General features: G+C 40.3%; 1 protein-coding gene across 1 annotated transcript; it reads left to right on the top strand.

Moving 5' to 3' along the window:
* LOC143586647 (secretory carrier-associated membrane protein 1-like) lies at nt 1-26,495 on the top strand. The gene is made up of 12 exons (XM_077068141.1): nt 1-60; nt 286-384; nt 465-527; nt 919-952; nt 1,274-1,396; nt 2,310-2,381; nt 2,503-2,587; nt 2,677-2,724; nt 2,827-2,886; nt 2,998-3,046; nt 26,250-26,315; nt 26,409-26,495. The coding sequence occupies exons 1-12, from the start codon at nt 1-3 to the stop codon at nt 26,493-26,495; spliced, it is 846 nt and encodes a 281-aa protein (XP_076924256.1).
* The last annotated feature ends 245 nt before the right edge of the window (nt 26,496-26,740 follow it).

Genomic DNA, 26,740 nt, shown 5'->3' with positions numbered 1-26,740 from the left:
ATGGGTAGACGTCAAGATTCCAATCCCTTTGACGACGGTGGAGATGTTAACCCTTTTGCGGTAATTCATCGGAATTGAGCATTGACTTTATATATTGAAATTATACGGGTTTTAGGAGTCATGTGATTGTTCATATTCATCGAAATTGAGCATTGACTAGAATTGTTTTTAATGGTTTTGAGAAGCCCTAATGTAATATATTGTTATGCAAGCATATTATTTTTTAGAATTGATGCTTTTGTGTTTATGTGTAATTTTTGAAAATCTATTTATTGGAATCATCAGAATCCTAAAGGAGACTCGAAACTATCACCACTTCCCCAAGAACGCGTTCATTATGAACGCGGTGGCACAACCGTTGAGATCACTCTTGATAGCACCGTGGTATGATTAGGATTTCGGATTGCTTTGAATAATTCATTGATCACTTGGTTTTTCAGTTTTTGTGTTTATCATGAATTTAGGATTTGAAAGTCAGGAAAAAAGAACTACAAGCTAAAGAGAATGAATTGAAAAAAAGGGAAGAGGTATGTTTCCTTCAAATTACATTAGAAACGTCAAATCATATGTGCATGTACATATACATATAAACACTAAAATTATTTCAAAAATAAAAAGAACAAACTTAAAACGTTTACCTACGTGTAACTCTAACCTATACTTGATTTCCTCATGTGTAGGTTCTATAAATAAATTAAATTTGTTCATATCCTGTTTTAATGTTTTGAAGAGACGAATAAGCGTTGCATTTCAACCATTTTTTTAACACTTTTAACAAATGTTAAGATTGAAAAAATTAACGATTTAGTTTGTTCTTGTTCACATAGAGAACTTTGTTTTTTCCTTGAACCCTATATATTTATAAGTACACCAACATATGATTGATGTTTTCATTAAGTATTACTTCGTTTTGTGTAGGACCTAAAGAAGAGGGAGGAGGCAATCGCACACGGTAATGCTTTTTTAGGGGGCGTTTGATTTATGAAATGGGAGTTTAGAGATTCCATTTCCTTTGGTTAATTTTTTTTCATAAAGAGCTGTTTAGTTCGTTTACTTGAAAAGAATTTGAGTGAATTCATTTCAATTCCATTCTTTTTCTAACCAAACATGTTATTATTTGAATTAAAATAGTAATTCCAACAAATCATGTGAACCAACCAGGTTAGGAATGGAACAAAATATCCAATTTCATAATGCTCCATCAAACCAAACGCGCCCTTACAGTGATGCACTGATAAGTTTTTTGAGTCTTGACATAATATATTATGTGCAGCTAAAATAGATATAGAGGAAAAAAATTGGCCACCATTTTATCCTGTGATTCATCATGACATCACGAACGAAATTCCAATCCATCTACAGAAGATTCAATATGTTGCGTTTGGGTCGTTGATAGGTATGTAAATTTCAATCTATCTTTCTTTGAGTTTTATCTATAGTATTTCATACACTATGTAAATTTATAAAATATAAAGATTTTATTTCTACTGATGAAACATAGATATTACATCAATATAGCAGGTAGGCGGGCAACAAGCTGCGCCGCCACCCCTTTCTGAATTGCAAACCCTAACCTGCTAAAGACATACCCCTGCCCCTTTGGAGTCGACACATTGCTATGCACAACCTTTTGGACCCTGGTTAGAAAACGGATAGCTTCCGGTGCCAAGGAGCCAAATGTATCAAAAGCCAGAGGGACAAACGAAGGCGGTTTTTGAATGCTTACAAGGTCCTCATGCCCAAGATTTTCTGACCGTTATCCCGATTGATGGCTTGGGCCAAAGCATGTCTGCGGTCGAGTATAGGGCCATTCTTAAGTACCGTTTGATGGTCCCAATGTACCCCGAAGACGAAACATGTCCGATCTGCCGTAAGGCCTGCCTGGATAAATTCGGAGAGCATGCGGTTCATTGTAAGGAGATGCCTGGGTTCAAATACCGACATGATTGGGTGCGGGACGTTCTTTGGGACATCTTAAGGCGAGCTGGGATATCAGCTAAAAAGGAAGCCCCCGTAAACTTCCTTACAGACCCCACGGAAGGGAGATCCACTCTACGACCGGCAGATTTGCTCGTCTTTGGTTGGGCCGGGGGAAAACACGCTTGTGTTGACCTCACAGGGGTATCTCCCTTAGCTGGTTTGAGGGATAATGGGTTTGTAGCCGGGCAAGCAATAAAAAGGGCTGAAACGAAGAAGGTGGAGAAACATGCTAAAGCCTGCGAAGAGAACCAACATGTTTTTGTCCCTCTGGCTTTTGATACTTTTGGCTATGTAAATGGAACACTAAACATTGAAAATGATGATTGCAGGTCTTATAGTATGCCTTGCATGGAATTTTATAGCTGTGACCGCTGCCTGGTTCCAAGGGCAAGGTATGTCTAAAAGAAAACCAGACGATTATGACACGTCCTGTTTTTTCCACGCTTATTTAAAGCAATTTAGATATTCTTTTTTCTTGTTTTTAACAAATATATCCATACTTAAATTTCTTGCTTTGACAGGTACTTCTACTTTCAGTTATCTACAACATAACTGGAGTTCCCGGGGCATATTTTTTGTGGTATCGTCCTTTGTATCGAGCCATGAGGTATTATAAACAGACCCGAGCATGTTATGCAAACACATTTTTATAATATTTACAATCTTCTTTTTATTTTTTATTATTTCGGTTAACAGGACGGACAGTGCTTTAAAGTCTGGTTTCTTTTTCATAGCGTACATTTTAAGTTCTATTCTTTTTTAAATTTTAAAACTTCTATTTTCTGGTATTAAACCATTAAGCGTAGTTGCTTCTTTGTATGTGAATACCTTGCTGTTTATGTAGTGTCACATCACCTTCTGTGGTTTTGCTGCACTTGCACCTCCTTTTTTTATTCAAGAAAAATCGTAAGTTTTTATTGTTCAATTTTGTACATAATTTAAAAATATAGAATACCGGATAAAGAATCAATGGTCCAATTAACCTTTCAAATTTGATTATTTTCTTGTATATTACAGAGGAATTTTGCCTGCTTTTGATTATCTAACCTGGAATGCTTCACTTGGGGCAAGTGTATTGGTATTCATTATAACGGTTGACATATGTTTATATATATATATATATATATATATATATATATATATATATATATATATATATATATATATATTGTCACACCTCCATCTCGGGCCTAGGAGTGTGATCAATAATTGGTACCATATTTGTAAATAAATCAGAGTAGTGGGTTAACGCGGAAGACTTAATAAAACATAAGGATCTTTCTTATAAATATTTACAATACAAAAGACGAGACAAAAGCCTCGTTTAGTATTTACTTGTTTATATGTTTTACAAAAAGATTATATTTTAATATTTATACAAAATTATCCGAGCCATCGGATTTTTGAGCTTCTTCGTTTCCACAAGCTATAATCTTGATTACCTGCAAAATGTTATAAAAATACGTCAGCAACGAATGCTGGTGAATATGCTGACGCTAAAATATTTTCTTTACTTAACTACCCCTCGAGACCACGTAAGCCTCGGCCCATCTTGGCTTAGGAATAATTAAGTTAAACAATCATTATAAACTCGAGTCTCTACACTAGGTCACCTCAGTAAAACACCACAGCGTTTCGACGTACTTAGGTACCATAAATATACACAAGGTCATTCTCACTCGAACATACTTTGGTTCGGCCCATCGTGGCTGGAGGTCGTGACCAGGCGTGGTGCGATGTGCCCACCGCATACCACATATGTAAGGATCCAGACAAACGTATAGCACAGCCTGAGGGTTACGTTTATACTCTTATTTACAATGTTTTTAGAGACACATAGCCTCATGTAAAGTTTTACACATAACACGTTTGTTTATTTGAAAACAAGTTTGTAAAAGTGGGGCGTATTCACCTTTTTAAAATGGGATCGGCTTCCAACACCGTCCTTGAGTCTCTCTTGCTATCTCGCACCAATAGTACGAGTATAACCTTTGTTAGTCGGATACACGATCCGGCTTAAGACCTTTAGTCTTATAAACTCTACCTCGACGAACCTTAAGTTCGTAAATCTCTTTTACTTTAAAACCTTTAGTTTTAATAGTAACTTATAAACCTTTAGTTTATTTGTAAATTCCTACGTTTCTTCTTCTTTAAGAAACGTATTTCTTTCTTCATTATTTAAGTATACTAATTACACTTAAATAATATTTATAACAAAGAATACTTACATATATATATATATATATATATATTTCTTTTTCTTTCTATCTTTTCTTTGTTATATGTATTTCCTTTATTTTCGAGGTATTGTATATAATTTCAACTTGGGTATTAAGCCTTTATAATATTTTATTATTGTTTTGGTCGGGAAGGGAAGGGTTAAGGCGGTTGGCCCAGACAACATACCCATAGAGGTGTGGAAGTGTCTGGGAGAGGAAGAAGTCTGGTGGTTAACTACTCTGTTCAATGTTATCCTCAAATCTGGTAAGATGCCATACCAGTGGAGGAGCAGCGTTGTAGTTCTTATCTATAAGAACAAAGGAGACGCCCAATGTTGTGGTAACTATCGAGGAATCAAACTACTAAGCCATACTATGAAGCTATGGGAAAGAGTGATTGAGGTTAGACTTAGACGGGAAACTTCGGTTACGGTGAACCAATTTGGCTTCATGCCGGGGCGTTCCACCACGAGGCAATACACCTTATAAGAAGATTAATGGAAAAGTATATGGAGAAGAAGCGTGACCAGCATATGTCTTTATTGACCTAGAAAAGGCATACGACAGTGTGACATGGCAGTTGCTTTGGGAATGCTTGGAGGGTATAGGAATACCGACGAAATATATAGAGATAATTATTGTGACACTCGTCAATTTCAGGTTAACTCCGTTAATCCAAACTCCGTCAAATTCAAACTTAAGATCACTTGATCTATAACGCACATCTCATTACATTTAAACTAGGGTTTAAATGACGCTTGACAATCACTACATATGTAGTCTTTCGGGATTACACCGAAACCCAAACGAGTTGACGCAAAACCATTGGTGAATAAACGACAAACATCCAAACAATAATTATTTGATAATTATGTGTTAGGCTTATGTGTTATTTGATAATATTGTGTAGAACATTAACTCAAGATGCAAAAAGCTACTTTATACTAGAAAAGTAATAACTAAAAGTTGAGGGGCCTTTGTGTAACATATTATTATTAATAATATTAAAAACCCTAACCTCCTCCCTCCCTCCTCTAACCCGATCGGCCCTCACCCCCCCTCCCCTCTTGCGACGGCAGCCACCACCAACACCATATCACCTCCGTTTTGGCTTTGTTTTTCATAATCGGAGCATCCCGCACTTGTTTCTAGGCATCTCTCACCTTCCCCTTGCTCGTTTATGCGTTTTTAAGGTATAAACATAAAACCCTAATTTTGTAAATCATGTGTTAAGTGTTCTTATGCTTTGTATGAATTAGATGATGCTTAATTATGCTTTGGTTATTGATTTAAATGATCATGTGTGATATTGAACGGTGAAATATTGTTAGAGCATTGATTTTTCGTAAACCCTAGAGGGTTTACTACTGATTTTTATGGATAATTATGTTTATTGCATGTTTGGAGATATGTCATATGCTTAGGATGCATGCTAGACGATTGTGTGTGCTTGCTGATTTTTGACAGCAGTGATAGTTAAACTTGAACGAGGCATAACTTGTTAAATATAAAACCAAACTGGAATATTTATGAGTCTAAAAGGTAGTGCTCTGAGTCTAGTTTTCAGAAAACCCAACCACGCCTGATTTGGAGGTGTTTTGGTTGCTCAAACGATTTAAATGTGATCAAAGGTCAAAACTGGTACTGGACAGATTGTATGTTATGTTTAGACAACTGTAACTGAATGTTAATTTGGTAATTGGTCGAGATTGTTAACACTACAGTGTACTAGTTTGAGTCTAGGTTTTATAAAGTCCAAGTTTGTAATTTTTGGACGGGTAAAAGTTAACTTTTATTATTTTACAAAACTGAAGTGCAAGTCTGAATTGTGAGACCTGCTGTTAGGATGTTTTGTAATTATCATATCTCATAAACTACAAGACCAAATGGGTTGGTTCTACTTCTGGAAGTTAACATGTTGAGTTAAGAACCTAACCCAATTGGTCTTGTATTAATTGGAATTACCATTTAACGGGAATAACAAATATCATTCTGTTGCGCATGATTTTGACTGCTGTGAGTTTACTGTAATGTTTTGATCATTGTGAGAAATCTATGTGGAATAAAAATACAATAAAAATAGTTCTGGAAACCTAAATCATGTGTGCTTTTTTGACGAATTTTGATGAATTAATTGATATGTTATGATCTGTTGAATAGAGTAATCTTTCAAGTAGAAATCTGTCTTGATAAAATTAACTGCTGAACTATATGAAAATACATGAAACGTGCTTGTTGCTAGATAATTGCTATGTTTTTGACTAAACTGCCCTTGTGGGGAATAATTGCTAGTAATGTACAATATTAATACTTGACACGTAAGTGGTTGTTCACACATGTAACGTATCACCAATGTGTTTGTTGAGTCACACACAATTCACAAACGAAACACGAAACGTATCTAATGCATAGGTATTATGTGCCGAGTCTAGAGGCTCAATAATAGTTCCAACACTTAGAAAATCTCATTCTTGTTTTAGAACGCTAGTGAGGATTTCCTGTGACGCGCATCTCTTGGTTGACTTGTTTTTGAATTCTTCGCAAACAGTGAGTTTCACGTTCCCCTTTTACTTTTTTAAACGCTTTTTACTTGGGGGAGATAACATACTCCAAAACGCTTTAGATTTTGTTATTAGTTATATATCACTTGTAAAGGCGAAGTGGAAAACAAAACAACTAAAGTCCTTCATAACATCGAACCGTTTAGTATTTGTATAATAGCGATTCATTGTTGAGTAGTACTACTGGGTTTGACAAACCCCACCCAACGCTAAACTCGACTGGAGGTCGAGTGGGTGTAATCTTGGCTAACACATTTTCCATGGTCGGGATAGACATGGTGGCAAGGCAATTGATAAATAGTCAGCTTCGGTGTCGAACACTTAGTAATACTTGTTGTATAGGCTAGCTACCTATCGATATATAATTGATTTAACATTATTTGGTAGCGCAAACGCAAACGCAAAACGTAAACGCAAACGCAAATGCTTTATTTATATAAACTTGTGAACTCACCAACCGCGTGTTGACACTTTTAGTATGTTATTCTCAGGTAGCCGAGGCGGGCGCGCGGTATAGGATCATGCATTACCTTGAACCCTATCGTTTTTGCAAACTTGTTTTTAAACTGTTATCAATTGGGTTTTAAGTCGTCCTGCGTGACGCAACACTTGGTTTATGATTTTACGCTTCCGCACTTATTTACACTTTAATGTTTCGTGGTTTGAAAACTTTACTTATGATGTTTGATTATAACTAATGATTCCGATCCTGTTAGTTCACATCCTCTGACGGTAAAACCCCGTTAGTGGATTTTGAGGGTGTGACAGATTGGTATCAGAGTCATTGGTTATAGCGAACTAGAATTGCATGCATATTAGACTATAACCGCAACGACTCATTAGTTATAATTATACGCAGTGCATATATATTTTGTTTAGTCTTTCGTTATCTTCTCTCTTTACCTTATCCACTCATACGCGCGCATACACGACTTATCCTGTAGGGATGACGCCACCATCATCAACATCCGACCAGATGACTCATGCTCATGGAAAGGAACCGCAGCTACCTACCTCATCGCCACCCCGAGTAGCCCCGGAACTAGAAGCCCCTGCACCGAAGAGGTATCGCCTATCTGGAGGCATGTACGACGACGACGTTAGCTGGGATTGGTACCCGAGTCTGATTAGGCGAATGGTTTATCGCGAACAAGTTCCCCCACTACCTCACCCGAGCCGCCCTGCTTACCCCAACACCCTACCACCCATAACCGAACCAATAGAGCGAGTTCTCGCAGCTGTTGTTTCCTGTTTAGAGCGTGATGCGGGTTTTATGCGCTCGGCAAGAGCGAACGTTTCCGGATTGATAAGTGATGGAACCGAGGCTAGGGAGAAAATTTCCCGCCTGACAGCGGCTATGAAGGAAGTGCAGGATGCTAACGATCGACAAATGAAGATAATGAGAAAAATGCAAGCAGAGATGATCGATTTGCAAGAGCAACTCCTTGTGGCGAGATCCCGGACAGAGATAGCTCTAGAGCGTTGCAATATCTTACAGACGCAAATTGCTCAGAATGCAGCAGAACCTGAGGAAGAACCTGAGGAAGAACCTGAGGAAGAACCCGAGGAAGATCCCGAGGAGGAACCCGAAGAGGAACCAGAGGAAGAACCGGCTGAGCCGGAGGCACACTCAGAGGTGTCCTTAGACGATGACATCTAAGGATGATAACACCTAGATGGAGGGGTTGTCTACATCCCAACTATTATTTTATATGATTTTAAGGATTGGTTTTAAATACTTTGTAGCGAATACAATGGTTTTAATCATGAATTATTATTTGGATTATTACATGGTTGTGATGTGATCTTTACTTCTTTTATTTTTTTTCTTTCTTTCCTATCTTTTTATTACATGTATGGTGTGTTGCATATGAAACCGAGAATTCATGCTCTAACATTTTATGCTGTGATTCTAGGAAATGGCTGGAAGAAACGTTGGGCACAGTCGCGGTAACATCAACTTAACCGCAGCAGAACTCCAAACCCTATTGAATGACCATTCAGCGGCAGCCTTAGCCGCACATGTTCAGAATCAAGCCGGAGGTCCGGCTGGCGCGTGTACTTTCAAGAACTACCAGGATTGCAAGCCCACTTCGTTTAAGGGCACTGAGGGAGCCATAGGTTTCCTGCGTTGGGCTGAGAATGCCGAGTCAGCTTTCAAAATATGTAACTGTCCCACCCGCCAGTAGGGTCAAATTTTCTGCTGGAACACTGGAAGATTCTGCTCTCACTTGGTGGAACTCCAATGTGCAAATTCTTGGGTTGGAATTGGCAAACGCTATGAACTGGGAAGAGTTCAAGAATATGATGCGGGAAGAGTATTGTCCTAGAGAGGAAATCGCGAAGTTGGAATCTGAGTTTTGGTCGTTGAAAATGGTGGGTTCCGAGATTGAAGTCTACACCACCCGTTCCCACGAGCAAGCAGTAATGTGTCCACGGATGGTAGACCCGCCGAGTAAGAGAATCGAGATGTATATCGATGGGTTGGTACCGCAAATTCAGGGTATGGTGACGTCTTTCAAACCTGCTACAATTCAACAAGCGATCCGGTTAGCTCACAAACTGACGGACCAGGCAGTGACGCAAGGTGCGTTACCACCTAGAGGTTCAACCTCTAAAACCCGTGACAACCCGAGCACTGACAACAACAACAACAACCCGAGCAATGGAAAGAGGAAATTTGACAACGCTAAGTCCTCATCATCGAACCCCCCACAGCAACAACACTACCATAAGCCCGAACTCGTTCGGAACTTCAACAATCAGGGTTCCAACAATAACAACAACGGTGGCGGATAGGGTTCGAGCGGCTATGTTGGGAAACACCCGAAATGAAACAAATGCAACTATCACCATGCTGGGCCATGCGACCGTATCAAATGTCTGAGATGCGGAAAAATGGGTCATCAGGCTAAGGAATGTAGGGGAGACCTAGCGGCAAGGGGTGCTCCTAAACAACCTACGGCGACTAAAGGGTGTTTCGAGTGTGGTCAAGAGGGTCATTTCAAGAAGGATTGCCCCAAACTAAAGCAGAATGAGAACAATGGAGGCAGCAGCGGTGGCGGAAGTAGTGGTAAAGGTAGAGCTTTCGTCATTGGGTCGGGCCAGGCCCGCAACGATCCGAACGTGGTTACTGGGAAGTTTCCTGTGAACGACTGTTTTGCTTCTGTTTTGTTTGACACTGGAGCTGATAGGAGTTTTGTATCGAAAGCCTTTAGTAAACTCTTAGACTTAACTCCAACCCCGTTAGATGCTAAGTTCCCTATCGAATTAGCTGACGGTAAGTGTGTAGAAACAACTCATGTACTTGCGGGATGTAAGTTGAAACTGTCGGGTCATACTTTTGATATCGACCTCATACCTTTTACACTTGGTAGTTTCGATGTCGTTGTCGGCATGGACTGGCTATCCGAGAACCGAGCGGAGATTATATGTCACGACAAGATAGTCCACATCACTACCCCTTCCGGCGAGATCATTTCGATCCAGGGCGAGAAGAGCGGCATGACCACCGGCGTCATCACCCTCATGAAGGCGCAGAAATATCTACGAAAGGGTCATCCGGCAATTTTAGCCCATATTGTCGAGAAATCCGCGGAGGAGAAGCGAATCCAAGACATACCGATTGTGTGAGATTTTCCGGAAGTCTTCCCAGAGGATTTACCTGGACTCCCACCTATTCGACAAGTCGAGTTCCAAATTAAATTGACCCCCGGTGCAGCACCCATAGCACGAGTCCCGTATCGGCTCGCACCGGCAGAGCTTCGGGAGTTGTCCACTCAATTGCAAGATTTGTTGGATAAAAGTTTTATCCGACCTAGCTCATCACCTTGGTGAGCCCCTGTCTTATTTGTCCGAAAGAAGGATGGGACTTTCCGCATGTGCATCGACTACCGAGAGCTGAACAAGGTGACGATCAAGAACCGTTATCCCTTACCCCGAATTGATGATCTGTTCGACCAGCTTCAAGGATCGAGTTACTACTCGAAGATCGATCTGAGATCTGGTTACCATCAATTAAGAGTGCGCGAAGAAGACATTTCAAATACGACATTCAGAACTCGGTACGGTCACTACGAGTTTTCGGTTATGCATTTTGGCTTAACCAACGCACCAGCCGTATTTATGGATCTCATGAACAGAGTATGCAAGGCGTACCTCGACAAGTTTGTGATTGTTTTCATTGATGATATCCTCGTCTACTCTAAGAACAAGACCGACCACGAAGAACACCTGAGATTGATCTTAGAATTGCTAAAGAAGGAACAACTGTACGCTAAACTCTCGAAATGCGAATTTTGGCTTCGCGAGGTTCACTTCTTTGGACATGTGATCAATGAGAATGGTATCCATGTAGATCCCGGTAAAGTAGAGGCCATCAAAAACTGGGAAGCACCTAAGACTCCGACTGAGGTGCGACAATTCCTAGGACTGGCCGGCTACTACCGGCGTTTTATCGAGGGATTTTCAAAGATTGCTCAACCCCTCACCGCTTTGACTCACAAGGGTACTAAGTACAATTGGGGTGATGTGCAAGAATCCGCTTTCCAACTGTTGAAAACCAAACTCTGTAGCGCCCCTATCCTAGCCCTTCCCGAGGGAACAGAAAATTTTGAGGTACATTGTGACGCATCGATACAAGGTCTCGGTTGCGTGCTGATGCAACTCAAAAAAGTTATAGCCTATGCCTCACGACAACTACGGATTCACGAGAAGAATTACACGAACCATGACTTGGAACTCGGAGCTGTGGTGTTTGCTCTTAAGATATGGAGACATTACTTGTACGGTACCAAGTTTACCATTTACACCGACCACAAGAGTCTCCAACATATCTACGATCAGAAGGAGCTGAACATGCGACAACGTCGTTGGGTCGAGCTGCTTAAGGATTATGATTGTGCCATCAAGTACCACCCTGGCAAGGCCAATGTAGTGGCCGATGCTCTCAGCAGGAAAGAAACCGATAAACCTAGACGAGTGCGAGCATTACAACTCATGATTCACGCCAACTTACCCGATCAGATTCGCGATGCGCAAATCGAAGCCTTGAAAGACGATAATCTCCCATCAGAACTTATGCGGGGCATGAACAACCAACTTGAAACCAAATCGGACGGGGTCCGATATTTCGAAAACCGGATTTGGGTCCCTCGATACGGAGAGTTGAGAACTCTAGTGATGGACGAAGCACACAAGTCCCGATATTCCATCCACCCTGGCTCAGATAAAATGTACCATGAGCTAAAGGCACTTTACTTGTGGCCAAACATGAAAGCCGACATTGCCACCTACGTGAGCAAGTGCTTGACTTGTGCAAGAGTCAAAATAGAATATCAGAAACCATATGGTCTGCTACAGCAACCGGAACTTCAAATGTGGAAATGGGAGCACATTTCCACGGATTTCATCACGGGATTACCCAAAACACCGACGGGATACGATACCATCTGGGTGATCGTTGACCGGTTGACAAAGTCTGCACACTTCTTAGCAATCAAGGAATCAGACAAAATGGAAAGACTGACTCGCACCTACATGAAAGAAGTAGTGTCTAGACACGGAGTGCCTGTCTCAATCATATCTGATCGAGATTCCCGTTTCACTTCGCACTTCTGGAAGTCACTACAGAGTGCACTAGGCACCCGCCTTGATATGAGCACAGCATACCATCCTCAGACAAATGGGCAAAGTGAGCGCACCATTCAGACCTTGGAGGACATGTTGCGTGCATGCGTGTTGGATTTCGGAAAAAGTTGGGAACCTCACTTGCCTCTGGTAGAGTTTTCGTATAATAACAGCTACCACGCAAGCATTAAAGCAGCGCCGTTTGAAGCGTTGTACGGACGAAAGTGTCGATCACCTCTCTGCTGGGCAGAGGTGGGTGATAGCCAAATCACTGGTCCAGAATTAGTAATTGAAACCTCTGAAAAGATTGTCCAAATCCTAAACCGTATGGCAGCAGCACGAGATCGCCAAAAGAGTTACGCCGACAAGCGCCGAAAGCCTCTTGAATTTCAAGTGAACGACCAATTATTACTCAAAGTCTCACCTTGGAAAGGTGTGGTTCGCTTCGGAAAGCGAAACAAACTCAATCCATGATACGTTGGCCCTTACCGGATAACTGAGCGCATTGGTCCGGTGGCGTACCGACTGGATCTACCAACGGAACTCAGTAGCGTACACAATGTATTCCATGTATCCAATTTGAAGAAATGCCTTTCCGATGAAACCCAAGCAGTTCCTTTGGACGAGTTGCAGGTTGATGAACAGCTACGCTTCATCGAAGAAACAGTCGAAGTTTTGGATTGGGAAACCAAAACACTCAAGCACAGCAAAATTCCAATTGTTAAGGTTCGTTGGAACTCGAAACGTGGACCGGAATTCACGTGGGAACGCGAGGATCAAATGATGAAAAAGTATCCTCACCTTTTTGAAGGGTTGACCAAACACCGAAAACCGCGAAAGCCGTCAAACCATCAGAAATCACCGGAGGTATGAATTAAATTTCGGGACGAAATTTCTTTCTACTAGGGGATGATATGACAAACTGAAAATTTTTCTTGCTTTTCCAAACACTCATCGCGACTTGACTCAAATTTTCGGGACGAAAATTCTTTCAACATGAGAATGATGTGACACTCGTCAATTTCAGGTTAACTCCGTTAATCCAAACTCCGTCAAATTCAAACTTAAGATAACTTGATCTATAACGCACATCTCATTACATTTAAACTAGGGTTTAAATGACGCTTGACAGTCACTACATATGTAGTCTTTCGGGATTACACCGAAACCCAAACGAGTTGACGCAAACCATTGGTGAATAAACGACAAACATCCAAACAATAATTATTTGATAATTATGTGTTAGGCTTATGTGTTATTTGATAATATTGTGTAGAACATTAACTTAAGATGCAAAAAGCTACTTTATACTAGAAAAGTAATAACTAAAAGTTGAGGGGCCTTTGTGAAACATATTATTATTAATAATATTAAAAACCCTAACCTCCTCCCTCCCTCCTCTAACCCGATCGGCCCTCACCCCCCCTCCCCTCTTGCGACGGCAGCCACCACCAACACCATATCACCTCCGTTTTGGCTTTGTTTTTCATAATCGGAGCATCCCGCACTTGTTTCTAGGCATCTCTCACCTTCCTCTTGCTCGTTTCTGTGTTTTTAAGGTATAAACATAAAACCCTAATTTTGTAAATCATGTGTTAAGTGTTCTTATGCTTTGTATGAATTAGATGGTGCTTAATTATGCTTTGGTTATTGATTTAAATGATCATGTGTGATATTGAACGGTGAAATATTGCTAGAGCATTGATTTTTCGTAAACTCTAGAGGGTTTACTACTGATTTTTATGGATAATTATGTTTATTGCATGTTTGGAGATATGTCATATGCTTAGGATGCATGCTAGACGATTGTGTGTGCTTGCTGATTTTTGACAGCAGTGATAGTTAAACTTGAAAGAGGCGTAACTTGTTAAATATAAAACCAAACTGAAATATTTATGAGTCTAAAAGGTAGTGCTCTGAGTCTAGTTTTCAGAAAACCCAACCACGCCTGATTTGGAGTTGTTTTGGTTGCTCAAACGATTTAAATGTGATCAAAGGTCAAAACTGGTACTGGACAGATTGTAAGTTATGTTTAGACAACTGTAACTGAATGTTAATTTGGTAATTGGTCGAGATTGTTAACACTAAAGTGTACTATGTTGAGTCTAGGTTTTATAAAGTCCAAGTTTGTAATTTTTGGACGGGTAAAAGTTAACTTTTATTATTTTATAAAACTGAAGTGCAAGTCTGAATTGTGAGACCTGCTGTTAGGCTGTTTTGTAATTATCATATCTAATAAACTACAATACCAAATGGGTTGGTTCCACTTCTGGAAGCTAACATGTTGAGTTAAGAACCTAACCCAATTGGTCTTGCATTAATTGGAATTACCATTTAACGGGAATAACAAATATCATTCTGTTGCGCATGATTTTGACTGCTGTGAATTTACTGTAATGTTTGATTATTGTGAGAAATCTATGTGGAATAAAAATACAATAAAAATAGTTCTTGAAACCTAACTCATGTGTGCTTTTTCGACGATTTTTGATGAATTAATTGATATGTTATGATCTGTTGAATAGAGTAATCTTTCAAGTAGAAATCTGTGTTGATAAAATTAACTGCTGAACTATATGAAAATACATGAAACGTGCTTGTTGCTAGATAATTGCTATATTTTTGACTAAATTGCCCTTGTGGGGAATAATTGCTAGTAATGTACAATATTAATACTTGACACGTAAGTGGTTGTTCACACATGTAACGTATCACCAATGTGTTTGTTGAGTCACACACAATTCACAAACGAAACACGAAACGTATCTAATGCATAGGTATTATGTGCCGAGTCTAGAGACACAATAATAGTTCCAACACTTAGAAAATCTCATTCTTGTTTTAGAACGCTAGTGAGGATTTCCTGTGACGCGCATCTCTTGGTTGACTTGTTTTTGAATTCTTCGCAAACAGTGAGTTTCACGTTCCCCTTTTACTCTTTTAAACGCTTTTTACTTGGGGGAGATAAATACTCCAAAACGCTTTAGATTTTGTTATTAGTTATATATCACTTGTAAAGGCTAAGTGGCAAACGAAACAACTAAAGTCCTTCATAACATCGAACCGTTTAGTATTTGTATAATAGCAAGTCATTGTTGAGTAGTACTACTGGGTTTGACAAACCCCACCCAACGCTAAACTCGACTGGAGGTCGAGTGGGTGTAATCTTGGCTAACACATTTTCCATGGTCGGGATAGACATGGTGGCAAGGCAATTGATAAACAGTCAGCTTCGTTGTCCAAAACTTAGTAATACTTGTTGTATAGGCTAGCTACCTATCGATATATAATTGATTTAACATTATCTGGTAACGCAAACACAAACGCAAAACGTAAACGCAAACGCAAACGCAAACGCTTTATTTATATAAACTTGTGAACTCACCAACCCCGTGTTGACACTTTTAGTATGTTATTCTCAGGTAGCCGAGGCGGGCGCGCGGTATAGGATCATGCATTACCTTGAACCCTATCGTTTTTGCAAACTTGTTTTTAAACTGTTATCAATTGGGTTTTAAGTCGTCCTGCGTGACGCAACACTTGGTTTATGATTTTACGCTTCGCACTTATTTACACTTTAATGTTTCGTGGTTTGAAAACTTTACTTATGATGTTTGATTATAACTAATGATTCCGAACCTGTTAGTTCACACCCTCTGACGGTAAAACCCGTTAGTGGATTTTGAGGGTGTGACAGTTATGGATATGTATACCAGGAGTGCAACAAGTGTCCGTGCGCCCGTGGGGGATACTGATTTCTTCCCCGTAGAGGTAGGTCTTCATCAGGGGTCAGCGTTGAGTCCGTTTCTTTTTACAGTAGTCTTGGATGAGTTGTCAAAGTCGATTCAGGGGGCGTTTCCGTGGTGCATGATGTTCGCAGACGATATTGTCTTAATTGCTGAGGGAAAACAAGATCTAAACATGAGGCTAGAGGAGTGGCGAACAACCTTAGAGACAAAAGGTTTAAGAGTTAGTCGCTCTAAGACGGAGTACCTACACTGTGATTTTGGTGGGGTAAATGACAATGAAGACACACAGATCACCATTGAAGGGCAGCTGGTTCCGCAGGTAACGAAGTTCAAGTATCTAGGATCATTTGTTCAAAGCAATGGGGAATTAGACAGTGATGTGACCCATCGAGTTCAGGTAGGATGGTGTAGATGGAAAGCAGCCACAGGTATATTGTGCGACAAGAGTTTTCCAAATAAACTAAAGGGAAAATTTTATAGGGTCGCAGTTAGACCTGCAATGCTATATGGAACGGATTGCTGGGCCATCAAGAAGGCACATGTGCGGAAGATGGAGGTAGCAGAAATGAGAATGCTACGCTGGATGTGTGGGCACACAAGGTTAGACAAAATAAAAAACATTGTGTTTCGAGAAAGATTAGGGGTAGCGAATATATCAAACAAGATAAGAGAGTGGAGATTGAGATGATTTGGACATGTGAAGAGAAGACAGACGACGAATCCAGTTAGATCCGTAGAAAGCATTACTATAGAGGGGAGGAGGGGTAGAGGACGACCTAAATTGACTTGGGATGAGAGGATTAGACATGATCTGATAGACATAAACCTCTCAGAGGACATGGTTGAGGATAGGAATTCTTGGAGAAGTAGAATTAAAGTTAACGATTTTTAGAGAGAAACGAACACTTTAGGGCGTCTATTAACCTTATTCTGGTCACACACAATAATGGTATTTTCTTCCCATATATATATACATAGTATTATTATTATTATTATTATTATTATTATTATTATTATTATTATTATTATTACTACTACAACTATTATTATTATTATTTGTCTTATTATTATTATTATTATTTATTATTACTATTTATTATTATTATTATTATTATTATTATTACTATTATTATTATTATTTGTATTATTATTATTATTACTATTTACTGTTGAACTTTGATTCACTTATATTGCCCCATACATATTAGAGCTGAGGGTCTCTCTAGAAGCCACCTCTTTATCCATTTGGATAGAGGTACGGTGTGCCTACATCCCACCCTCCCCAGACCTTACTTATAGCTTTGCTGTTGGTGGGATTTCACTGGGTATGATTGATTGATTGATTGATTGATTTTGGTCAGGCATTATGCCTACCTTTCTTGGCTTAGAAATACCCTCGACCCTTGATGGCACGTATTTAGAGGTAGTGAGAGAAGTTAGAGAGAGAGAGAGTAAAGTGTGTGATTTGGGTGTGGTTTTGTGAAGAACCCGTGGCTGCTATTTATAGAGCCATTTTTGGACCCCATCGCGCTACGCGATGGGTTCATTGGCAAGCCCATCGCGTAGCGCGATGTAGGCTTGTCGAGTCACAGGGTAGACCTGCCATGTGGCGACACGTGGCAGGCACCGCGCCAAGTGGCGGCACGTGGCAGACGTGTTGCCACGTGGTGACACGTGGCGGCAGACGTTGCCACCGTGTGCCACGTGGCACACGTGTCTCATGTGTCAGACAACCCTATCGCGGTACGCGATGGGTGTCTCCTCTGACCCTATCGCGTATCGCGATAAGTCAGGAAAATCAGAATTTACATTTTAGTCCTTCTAGTTTGGAAATTGGCAGAATTAGTCCCTTGACTTTGAAAATTGACATTTTTGGCCTGATATTTACGTGATGTTACATTCTCCCCACCTTGAAATAAATCTCGTCCTCGAGATTGCTTATGAGAACAAATGGGGGTATTTCTTTCTCATTTCGGACTCGAGTTCCCAAGTATACTCAGGTCCTCTTCGTGAGTCCCATCTTACTTTCACGATTTTTAAAGTTCGTCTTTTTAATTTCTTAGTTTTCGAATCTTCAATTTGAATTGGTCTTTCAATGAATTTTAAGTTCTCGTTAATTTCTACATCTTTTAGTGGCATTGAAAGAGATTCGAAACATGGAATACGTCGTGTATCCCTTGCATTTCCTCGGGCAGTCGCAATCGATATGCAACAGTGCTGATTCGTTCAAGTACCTCAAAGGGTCCAACGAATCGAGGACTTAGCTTTCCTTTCTTGCTGAAGCGAACGACGCCTTTCCATGGCGAGGCTTTTAATAGAACTTTGTCACCGACATTAAACTCTAACGGCTTACGACGGACATCGGCATAATTCTTTTGGCTATCACGTGCCGTCTTAAGTCGTTCTCGAATTTGAAGAACTTTGTATGTGGTTTCTTGGACTATTTCGGGTCCAGACAATTGATTATCTCCTGTTTCAGACCAACACACGGGCGTCCTACATTTTCGACCATATAACGCCTCGAATGGTGCGGCTTGAATACTCGTGTGATAACTATTGTTATACGAAAATTCCATTAGGGGTAAGTGGTCGTTCCAACTTCCTCCTAAGTCTATCACACAAGCGCGGAGCATGTCTTCCAACGTTTGAATTTTCCTTTCGCTTTGTCCATCGTTTTGTGGATGATAGGCGGTGCTAAGGTTTAACTTTGTGCCTAACGCTTGTTGGAAGCTTTTCCAAAAGTGAGACGTAAAGCGACTATCTCGATCAGAGATTATAGATAACGGTACTCCATGCAAAGCAATGATGTTGTTTGCATAAATACGCGCTAATCTATCCATTGAGTACGACTCATTTATAGGAATGAAGTGTGCGGATTTTTTTAAACGATCCACAATCACCCATATAGCATTATGTTGTCGAGTCGTCTTCGGGAGTTTAGTAATGAAATCGATAGTGATTAACTCCCACTTCCATTCGGGATGTTCGGGTTGCTGAAGCAGTCCCGAAGGCTTTTGATGTTCAGCCTTGACTTTCAAGCATGTTAGACATTTCACAACGTGCGAGGCGATGTCCTTTTTCATTCCATTCCACCAGTAGTTTGACTTGAGGTTTTGATACATTTTGTCACTACCGGAGTGCATCATGTACTTGGACTTATGTGCTTCATTCATGATTTTCTCATGCAAGTCCCCAATGATTGGTACCCAAATTCGGTTTCTATTCTAAGGATACCATCGTCACCCTTGACTAACGAGTCAGTGGTACCGTTATGTTTTTCATCGGAGATCTTGTTTTCATTGATCGCTTGAATTTGAGCAGATTTGATTTGATCAATGAGATCGATTTGAAGTTCTAGCCTTAACGCTCGGACTATTTTTGGATTGTCGTGCTCTTTACGACTTAAGGCGTCAGCCACAACGTTGGCTTTGCCTTCATGATAAACGATCTCGCAGTCGGAGTCGTTAAGAGTTTCCATCCAGCGTCGTTGGCGCATGTTAAGCTCTTTTTGCTCAAATATGTGTTTCAAGCTTTTATGATCGGTGTACACGATAAATCTTACTCCATAGAGATAGTGCCTCCATATCTTAAGTGCAAAGATTATGGCGCCTAACTCTAGATCGTGAGTCGTATAGTTCTTTTCGTGCACCTTGAGTTGACGAGTGGCATAAGCGATTACTTTCTTTCGTTGCATTAGTACACATCCCAAACCGGAATGAGACGCATCGCTAAAGACAACGAAATCTTCAGTACCTTCTGGAAGGCCAATATAGGAGCTTGGGTAAGTTTTTGTTTAAGTATATCGAACGCCTCTTGTTGTTTCGTTCCCCATTCATACTTGATGTTTTTGCGAGTTAAAAAAGTTAGGGGAACATCGATTCGGGAGAAGTTTTCGATGAACCTATGATAATAGCCAGCCAATCCCAAGAAACTCCGAATCTCGGTTGGCGACTTTGGGATTTCCCACTTAGAGATAGCTTCAATCTTAGCGGGGTCCACTTGAATACCGTTAACGTTGATAATATGACCAAGAAATTGCACCTCGTGCAACCAAAACTCGCATTTCGAGAACTTGGCGTACAACTTCTCGGTCCTAAGGATTTCAAGTAAGGTTCAAAGATGATGTTCATGTTCGTCCTTAGATTTAGAATAAATAAGTGTGTCGTCGATGAAGACGATAACAAATTTATCCAAGTAAGGCTTACAAATTTGGTTCATCATATCCATGAACGCAGCTGGCACATTAGTAAGTCCGAATGGCATAACGGTGAACTCATAATGGCCATACCTTGTTCGAAAGGCGGTTTTTAGGATATCTTCGGATTGAACTTTAAGTTGGTAATAGCCGGAACGAAGATCGATTTTTGAAAAGAAGCTAGCACCTTGAAGTTGATCGAATAGATCGTCGATTCGAGGGAGTGGATAACGATTCTTGATTGTGACTTTGTTGAGAGTTCGGTAGTCAATGCACATGCGCATGGATCCGTCATTCTTCTTAACGAAAAGTATCGGCGCTCCCCATGGCGATGAACTCGGTCGTATGAACCCTTTCTTGAGAAGCTCGTCAAGTTGTTTCTTTAATTCATTCATCTCGGTTGGCGCAAGACGATATGGAGCTTTAGCGATCGGAGCAGTACCAGGAAGAAGATTGATTCTAAACTCTACTTCACGATTGGGAGGAATGCCGGGAAGTTCATCGGGAAATACATCGGCATAATCGGAAACAACAGGAACGTCTTTGATTTCTTTGGGCTTTGTTTCTTCGGTGACGTAGGCCATGAATGCTAAGCATCCTTGATTTAATCATTTGTTAGCCCTTATCATGGAGATTAGGGTAACTCGGCCAGCATCTTTATCCCCTTCAATTCGAATAGTTGTCAGATATTGCAAAGGATATGAGCATGGTTGTCAGATAACCAATCCATACCCAATACAACATCAAAACCAGCAAGAGTCATGGGTAGCAATTGAATAGGCAGAACATAACCGGCTAATAAGATTTTTCCGTTTTCTAAAGCTTCGAAGATTTTAATAGTTTCGCCACTAGCGGTCTCGACGCTTAGAGTTTTATTTAGTTTGATTAAAGGTTCGTTTAATAGACTACAAAAGTTATAATCTATAAAACTTAAGTTGGCTCCTGAATCAAACAAGACTCTAGCATAAGCGTTGTAAACAAGGAACGTACCGGTGATAGTTTCCGGTGTGTCGGCCGCTTTCTTCATATCAAGAACGAATACTATTGCATTGCCCTTCTTGGGCTCGTTCTTTTGACCGCTACCACCCGCACCACCAGCCGCGGGTTTGTTCTTGGGACATTCGAAGCTAAGATACCCCATCTCTTTGTAGTTGTAGCAGGTCATCTTCTTTTTCCAACAATCGGCCGTAACGTGGCCGGGTTTGTGACATGATTCACAAAGTCGTGGAGTTAAATGGCATCTACCCCTATGATACTTTTTACAGATTTTGCATTGTGGGATGCCGGGATTGAATCCTGACCTTCGTTGGTCAACTCCCTTACCATTGTAACGGGTATTCCCTTCCTTCTTCGGGTCTTGCGTCGTCACGACCTTCTTATCCTCCTCCTTATTGCGGATCATTCGGCCAATCAGATATCCAGCCAACTCCATCGCGGAGTCAGCGGTTTGTGGCAAGTGTGACCTCACCATGTCACGAATGTCTCGTGGCAGTCCCCAAATGTAATGTGTCACTTTGCTGGATTCAGGGGTAACCAGCTAGGGAACTAAACGACAGTATTCGTGAAATTTCGTATTATACTCACGAAGGTTCGTTCCAACCACCTTGTGAGTCAAGAACTTGGTTTGAATTTGGTCCGTCTCATGCATCAGACAGAATTTTGACATCGTCAACTCCATGAACTCGTTCCAAGTCATGTTATACATCACCTCTCTTCCTCTACTCATCATTAACGTGTTCCACCACTCCAGGGCATCACCTTTGAACATCAAGGCAGAGTACTGTATCTTCTCCTCGTCCGAACACTTGCTTGTGATAACTATCGTCTCCATCTCCTTGAGCCACCTCACAGTTGTGATGGCTCCCTTGTCACCATGGAACTCTTTTGGTCCATAGTACTTGAAATCTTTAAACGAGCATCCTCCGATTTTAAGTTTCTTAAATTCTTGTCTAACGCCTCCATCGGCATTTGACTCATGGACACTCTCTTCTAGATGAGATGGTTTTGGACGAGACTTAACAGATTTTTGGGAAGGGTGAACAGATTGAGAATGTTTTGTTTGTCGAGATTGGGATCGAAATTCAGATTCTTCTCTAATAGCTTTCTTAATCATTTGTTGGATTTGGTTCATGTATTTATCAGGAATAGTTTCGACTTGTTCTTTCTCAGGACCTTTCCCTTTTGTTTCACGTTTCTCGGTTTCCTTTCAGGAAACCTCTCGATTATCACTTTGTCGAGACATTATTTATCTTTTATTCTTTATCTGAAATTTCACATATTTCTTTTCTTAATATACAAATTTTATTTATTTCATATTCATATACATATGATAAATGATATGTATATTATTTTACAACATACTTACATATCGTTTAAGCGATATATATAAAGTCCTATCCTTATTACATCGTATATTACACATAACATACAAACTATCTTATTACACATAACTTCAACTCTTGAAAACATCCCATCAACATCATCATCCTCTTAATCTTTCATGAATTTCTTCACAACCCTCGTCAGTTTGTTGCATTTGCGAAGAAGCTTGTCTCCTATCTTATTCTTTTTCTTTTCTTCAACATCAATCTTCTTTCTCACCTCATCCGTCTCTTGTAGGGCTCGATCCAAATGCTCCTCCTGGGACTAAGGTATGTCAGTAGGATACCCGTATCTTGGAGGTGGGTCACGGTAACCCATCATCACAATGTCGTAGTGGTTCTTGGGATCAGGGTATGGTGTCATTGTCACATCGGAGGGATAATTGAAGAACGCATCGGCTGCTTCATTTTGCTCATGAATCTCATTTGCTAATTCTTCAATGGATGGAATCTCACCTTGGTATGGTGGGAAACTTGATAACGCCTTACCCTTGAGTTCATGGAGGAATTTTATGTACGGATCAACAGAACCATAGCTTGGGGTTGAGTGTTGTTCTTCTTCTAGTGTGGTTACTTCATTTGGATTGTCAGGATATTCCTCCTTAGGATCGGTTTCCTCTTCCGGTTCCTCTTCTGGTTCTTCTTCGGTCATTGCCGGCATGTGAATCTTTTCATATGGCATCGTCACTCTCATCTTGGGCTTATGAGATAGCCCTTCCTTGTTGATGCGGGAATCAGCAGAATCCATAGTTCAAGTGCCGGTGTGCCACCTTCGTTGATTGGAGTGGCATTGCATCCAGTCGGATGAAGGAGACTTTGGTTCCTCCTTAATCGGTATATTGAAGAGGAAAGCATACGAAGGATGGGGATTTGGTGGTAAATGTGTTGATCCTCCGGATGGGTAATATGGTGGAATTTCAGTTGGTTGATAAGTCGGGATCTAGGTAGGATGATATGTCGGGACCTCGGATGGTTGTTACATCGGTAAACTTGTTGGATGGTAGCTGGAATGTCTTGGTGCTTGGTACACTTGATGTGGAGTGTTTTCTAGATGGTAAATTGGACTTGGATTGGGGTTTTGGTTATATTCTTCGTTGGAATTGAAGAATGATTCAAAATAATCCTTGCTCATGATGCCTTGTGGGAATTTGTAATACTTCCTTGCTCTTCTTGCTTCATTATCATAATATTCCATTAACTTCTTGTAAGACATCTTGATAAGTGTTTTAGATGGAGGAGAGGGTAAGAAAACCAATCTTATCCCTAATCAAATAAACAAGTAAATATTTCCTATGCTTGGATCGAAGCTTGGGTATTGTTTTATAAATATTTCAATCTCTGGCCTAGGAGTGTGATTAATAGTTGGTACCATATTTGTAAATAAATCAGAGTAGCGGGTTAATGCGGAAGACTTAGTAAAACATAAGGATCTTTCTTATAAATATTTGCAATACAAAAGACGAGACAAAAGTCTCGTTTAGTATTTACTTGTTTATATGTTTTACAAAAAGATTATATTTTAATATTTATACAAAATTATCCGAGCCATCGGATTCTTGAGCTTCTTCGTTTCCACAAGCTCTAATCTTGATTACCTACAAAATGTTATAAAAATACGTCAGCAACGAATGCTGGTGAATATGCTGACGCTAAAATATTTTCATTACTTAACTACCCCTCGAGACCACGTAAGCCTCGGCCCATCTTGGCTTAGGAATAATTAAGTTAAACAATCATTTTAGACTCGAGTCTCTACACTAGGTCACCTCAGCAAAACACCACAGCGTTTCGACGTACTTAGGTACCATAAATATACACAAGGTCATTCTCACTCGAACATACTTTGGTTCGGCCCATCGTGGCTGGAGGTCGTGACCAGGCGTGTTGCGATGTGCCCACCGCATACCACATATGTAAGGATCCAGACAAACGTATACCACAGCCAGAGGGCTACGTTTATACTCTTATTTACAATGTTTTTAGAGACACATAGCCTCATGTAAAGTTTTACACATAACACGTTTGTTTGTTTGAAAACAAGTTTGTAAAAGTGGGGTGTATTCACCTTTTTAAAATGGGATAGGCTTCCAACACCGTCCTTGAGTCTCTCTTGCTATCTCGCACCTATAGTACGAGTATAACCTTTGTTAGTCGGATACACGATCCGGCTTAAGACCTTTAGTCTTATAAACTCTACCTCGACGAACCTTTTGTTCGTAAATCTCTTTTACTTTAAAACCTTTAGTTTTAATAGTAACTTATAAACCTTTAGTTTATTTATAAATTCCTACGTTTCTTCTTCTTTAAGAAACGTATTTCTTTCTTCATTATTTAAGTATACTAATTATATTTAAATAATATTTATAACAAAGAATACTTACATATATATATTTCTTTTTCTTTCTATCTTTTCTTTGTTATATGTATTTCCTTTATTTTCGCGGTATTGTATATAATTTCGACTTGGGTATTAAGCCTTTATAACATTTTATTATTATTTTGGTCGGGCATTATACCTACCTTGCTTGGCTTAGAAATACCTCGACACTTGGGCAAGACTTCGACGTCGCCTGCTTTTCATCGCTTTACTTGATCAACATTTCACTTCGGCACGCAAATCGAGACACTCTTCTACGTCGCACGCTTAACGAGGTATCTTGTCGGGACGTCACTCCAATACCATTTTCTTGCTTAATATTATCGGGAGGTGGCACGATTATCGAGGTATAGCACGAATTATGAGAAATCGGGTACGTAAAACGAGGTAGATTGATGGCACGTATTTCAAGGTAGTGAGAGAAGTTAGAGAGAGAGTAAAGTGTGTGATTTGGGTGTGGTTTTGTGAAGAACCCGTGGCTGCTATTTATAGAGCCATTTTTGGACCCCATCGCGCTACGCGATGGGTTCATTGGCAAGCCCATCGCGTAGCGCGATGTAGGCTTGTCGAGTCACAGGGTAGACCTGCCACGTGGCGACACGTGGCAGGCACCGCGCCACGTGGCGGCACGTGGCAGACGTGTTGCCACGTGGTGACACGTGGCGGCAGACGTTGCCACCGTGTGCCACGTGGCACACGTGTCTCTTGTGTCAGACAACCCTATCGCGGTACGCGATGGGTGTCTCCTCTGACCCTATCGCGTATCGCGATAATTCAGGAAAATCAGAATTTACATTTTAGTCCTTCTAGTTTGGAAATTGGCAGAATTAGTCCCTTGACTTTGAAAATTGACATTTTTGGCCCGATATTTACGTGATGTTACACACACACACACACACACACACATATATATATATATAGAGAGATAGATAGAGAGATAGATAGATAGATAGATAGATGCACACACATGTATGGTAAATAGGGGTTTCGAATTGAGCTTAAGGAACCTATAAGGGAGTTACCCAGTGATAAGTGTCTGGTTACTTGATCCTGCCTTTAAACCCTTGAAATGGTCCCATTGATTAGCAGTGTAATGGTGGGACTGTTAGTTTGTTATAAAAGTTTTTAGATCAAGGTCATTATTGTACTTCACTTGTAGGGCATCTACTTCATTGGATTTGTACAGTTTGCTCTTGAAACGGCGATTAGCGTATGGGTCATTCAGGTAATTTGAATATAAGCGCGTATCACACACATATTTATATACTCGTGTGTTCATTTTTCGGTATCAAATGATTTGTTTTATGTGCATTTGCAGCAAGTTTACATGTACTTCCGTGGGAGTGGAAAAGCTACACAAATGAAAAATGAGGCTACAAAGAAGATTAGTTTGGCAGCGTTGTGACATCACCTACAATTAGTTAAAATCAAAAACCATAAATATGTGTTCGGGGAACTCCTCGAGGTACCATTTACCACACGAGTACAGTGTTAGATGCTAGTTCGTTTCCAAGAGATAGAATGGTCATTGGTTTGACAAATCGGACCAAGACTTTGTATCATGATTGTAATCTAAGGTCGAGATCTTACTCGCTTGTATTTTACCACATTTTATTCAATTTTAGTATCTAGATCTTTATGTAACATAAT

This window comes from Bidens hawaiensis, unplaced genomic scaffold, assembly GCF_021521415.1.
Source record: "Bidens hawaiensis isolate Kalapana, Puna unplaced genomic scaffold, B.hawaiensis_p1.1 tig00034751_1, whole genome shotgun sequence".
Taxonomy (NCBI): Eukaryota; Viridiplantae; Streptophyta; class Magnoliopsida; order Asterales; family Asteraceae; genus Bidens; species Bidens hawaiensis.
Note: the sequence above shows the minus strand (reverse complement) of the source record. Positions and strands in the feature narration are given on the sequence as shown.

Excerpts from the sequence above, each read along its gene's own strand:
- LOC143586647 (XM_077068141.1), top strand. The coding sequence starts at position 1 with ATGGGTAGACGTCAAGATTCCAATCCCTTTGACGACGGTGGAGATGTT. Across the intron at positions 61-285 it reads GAGATGTTAACCCTTTTGCG|AATCCTAAAGGAGACTCGAA; the intron begins GTAATTCATCGG and ends TGGAATCATCAG. Across the intron at positions 385-464 it reads TCACTCTTGATAGCACCGTG|GATTTGAAAGTCAGGAAAAA; the intron begins GTATGATTAGGA and ends TCATGAATTTAG.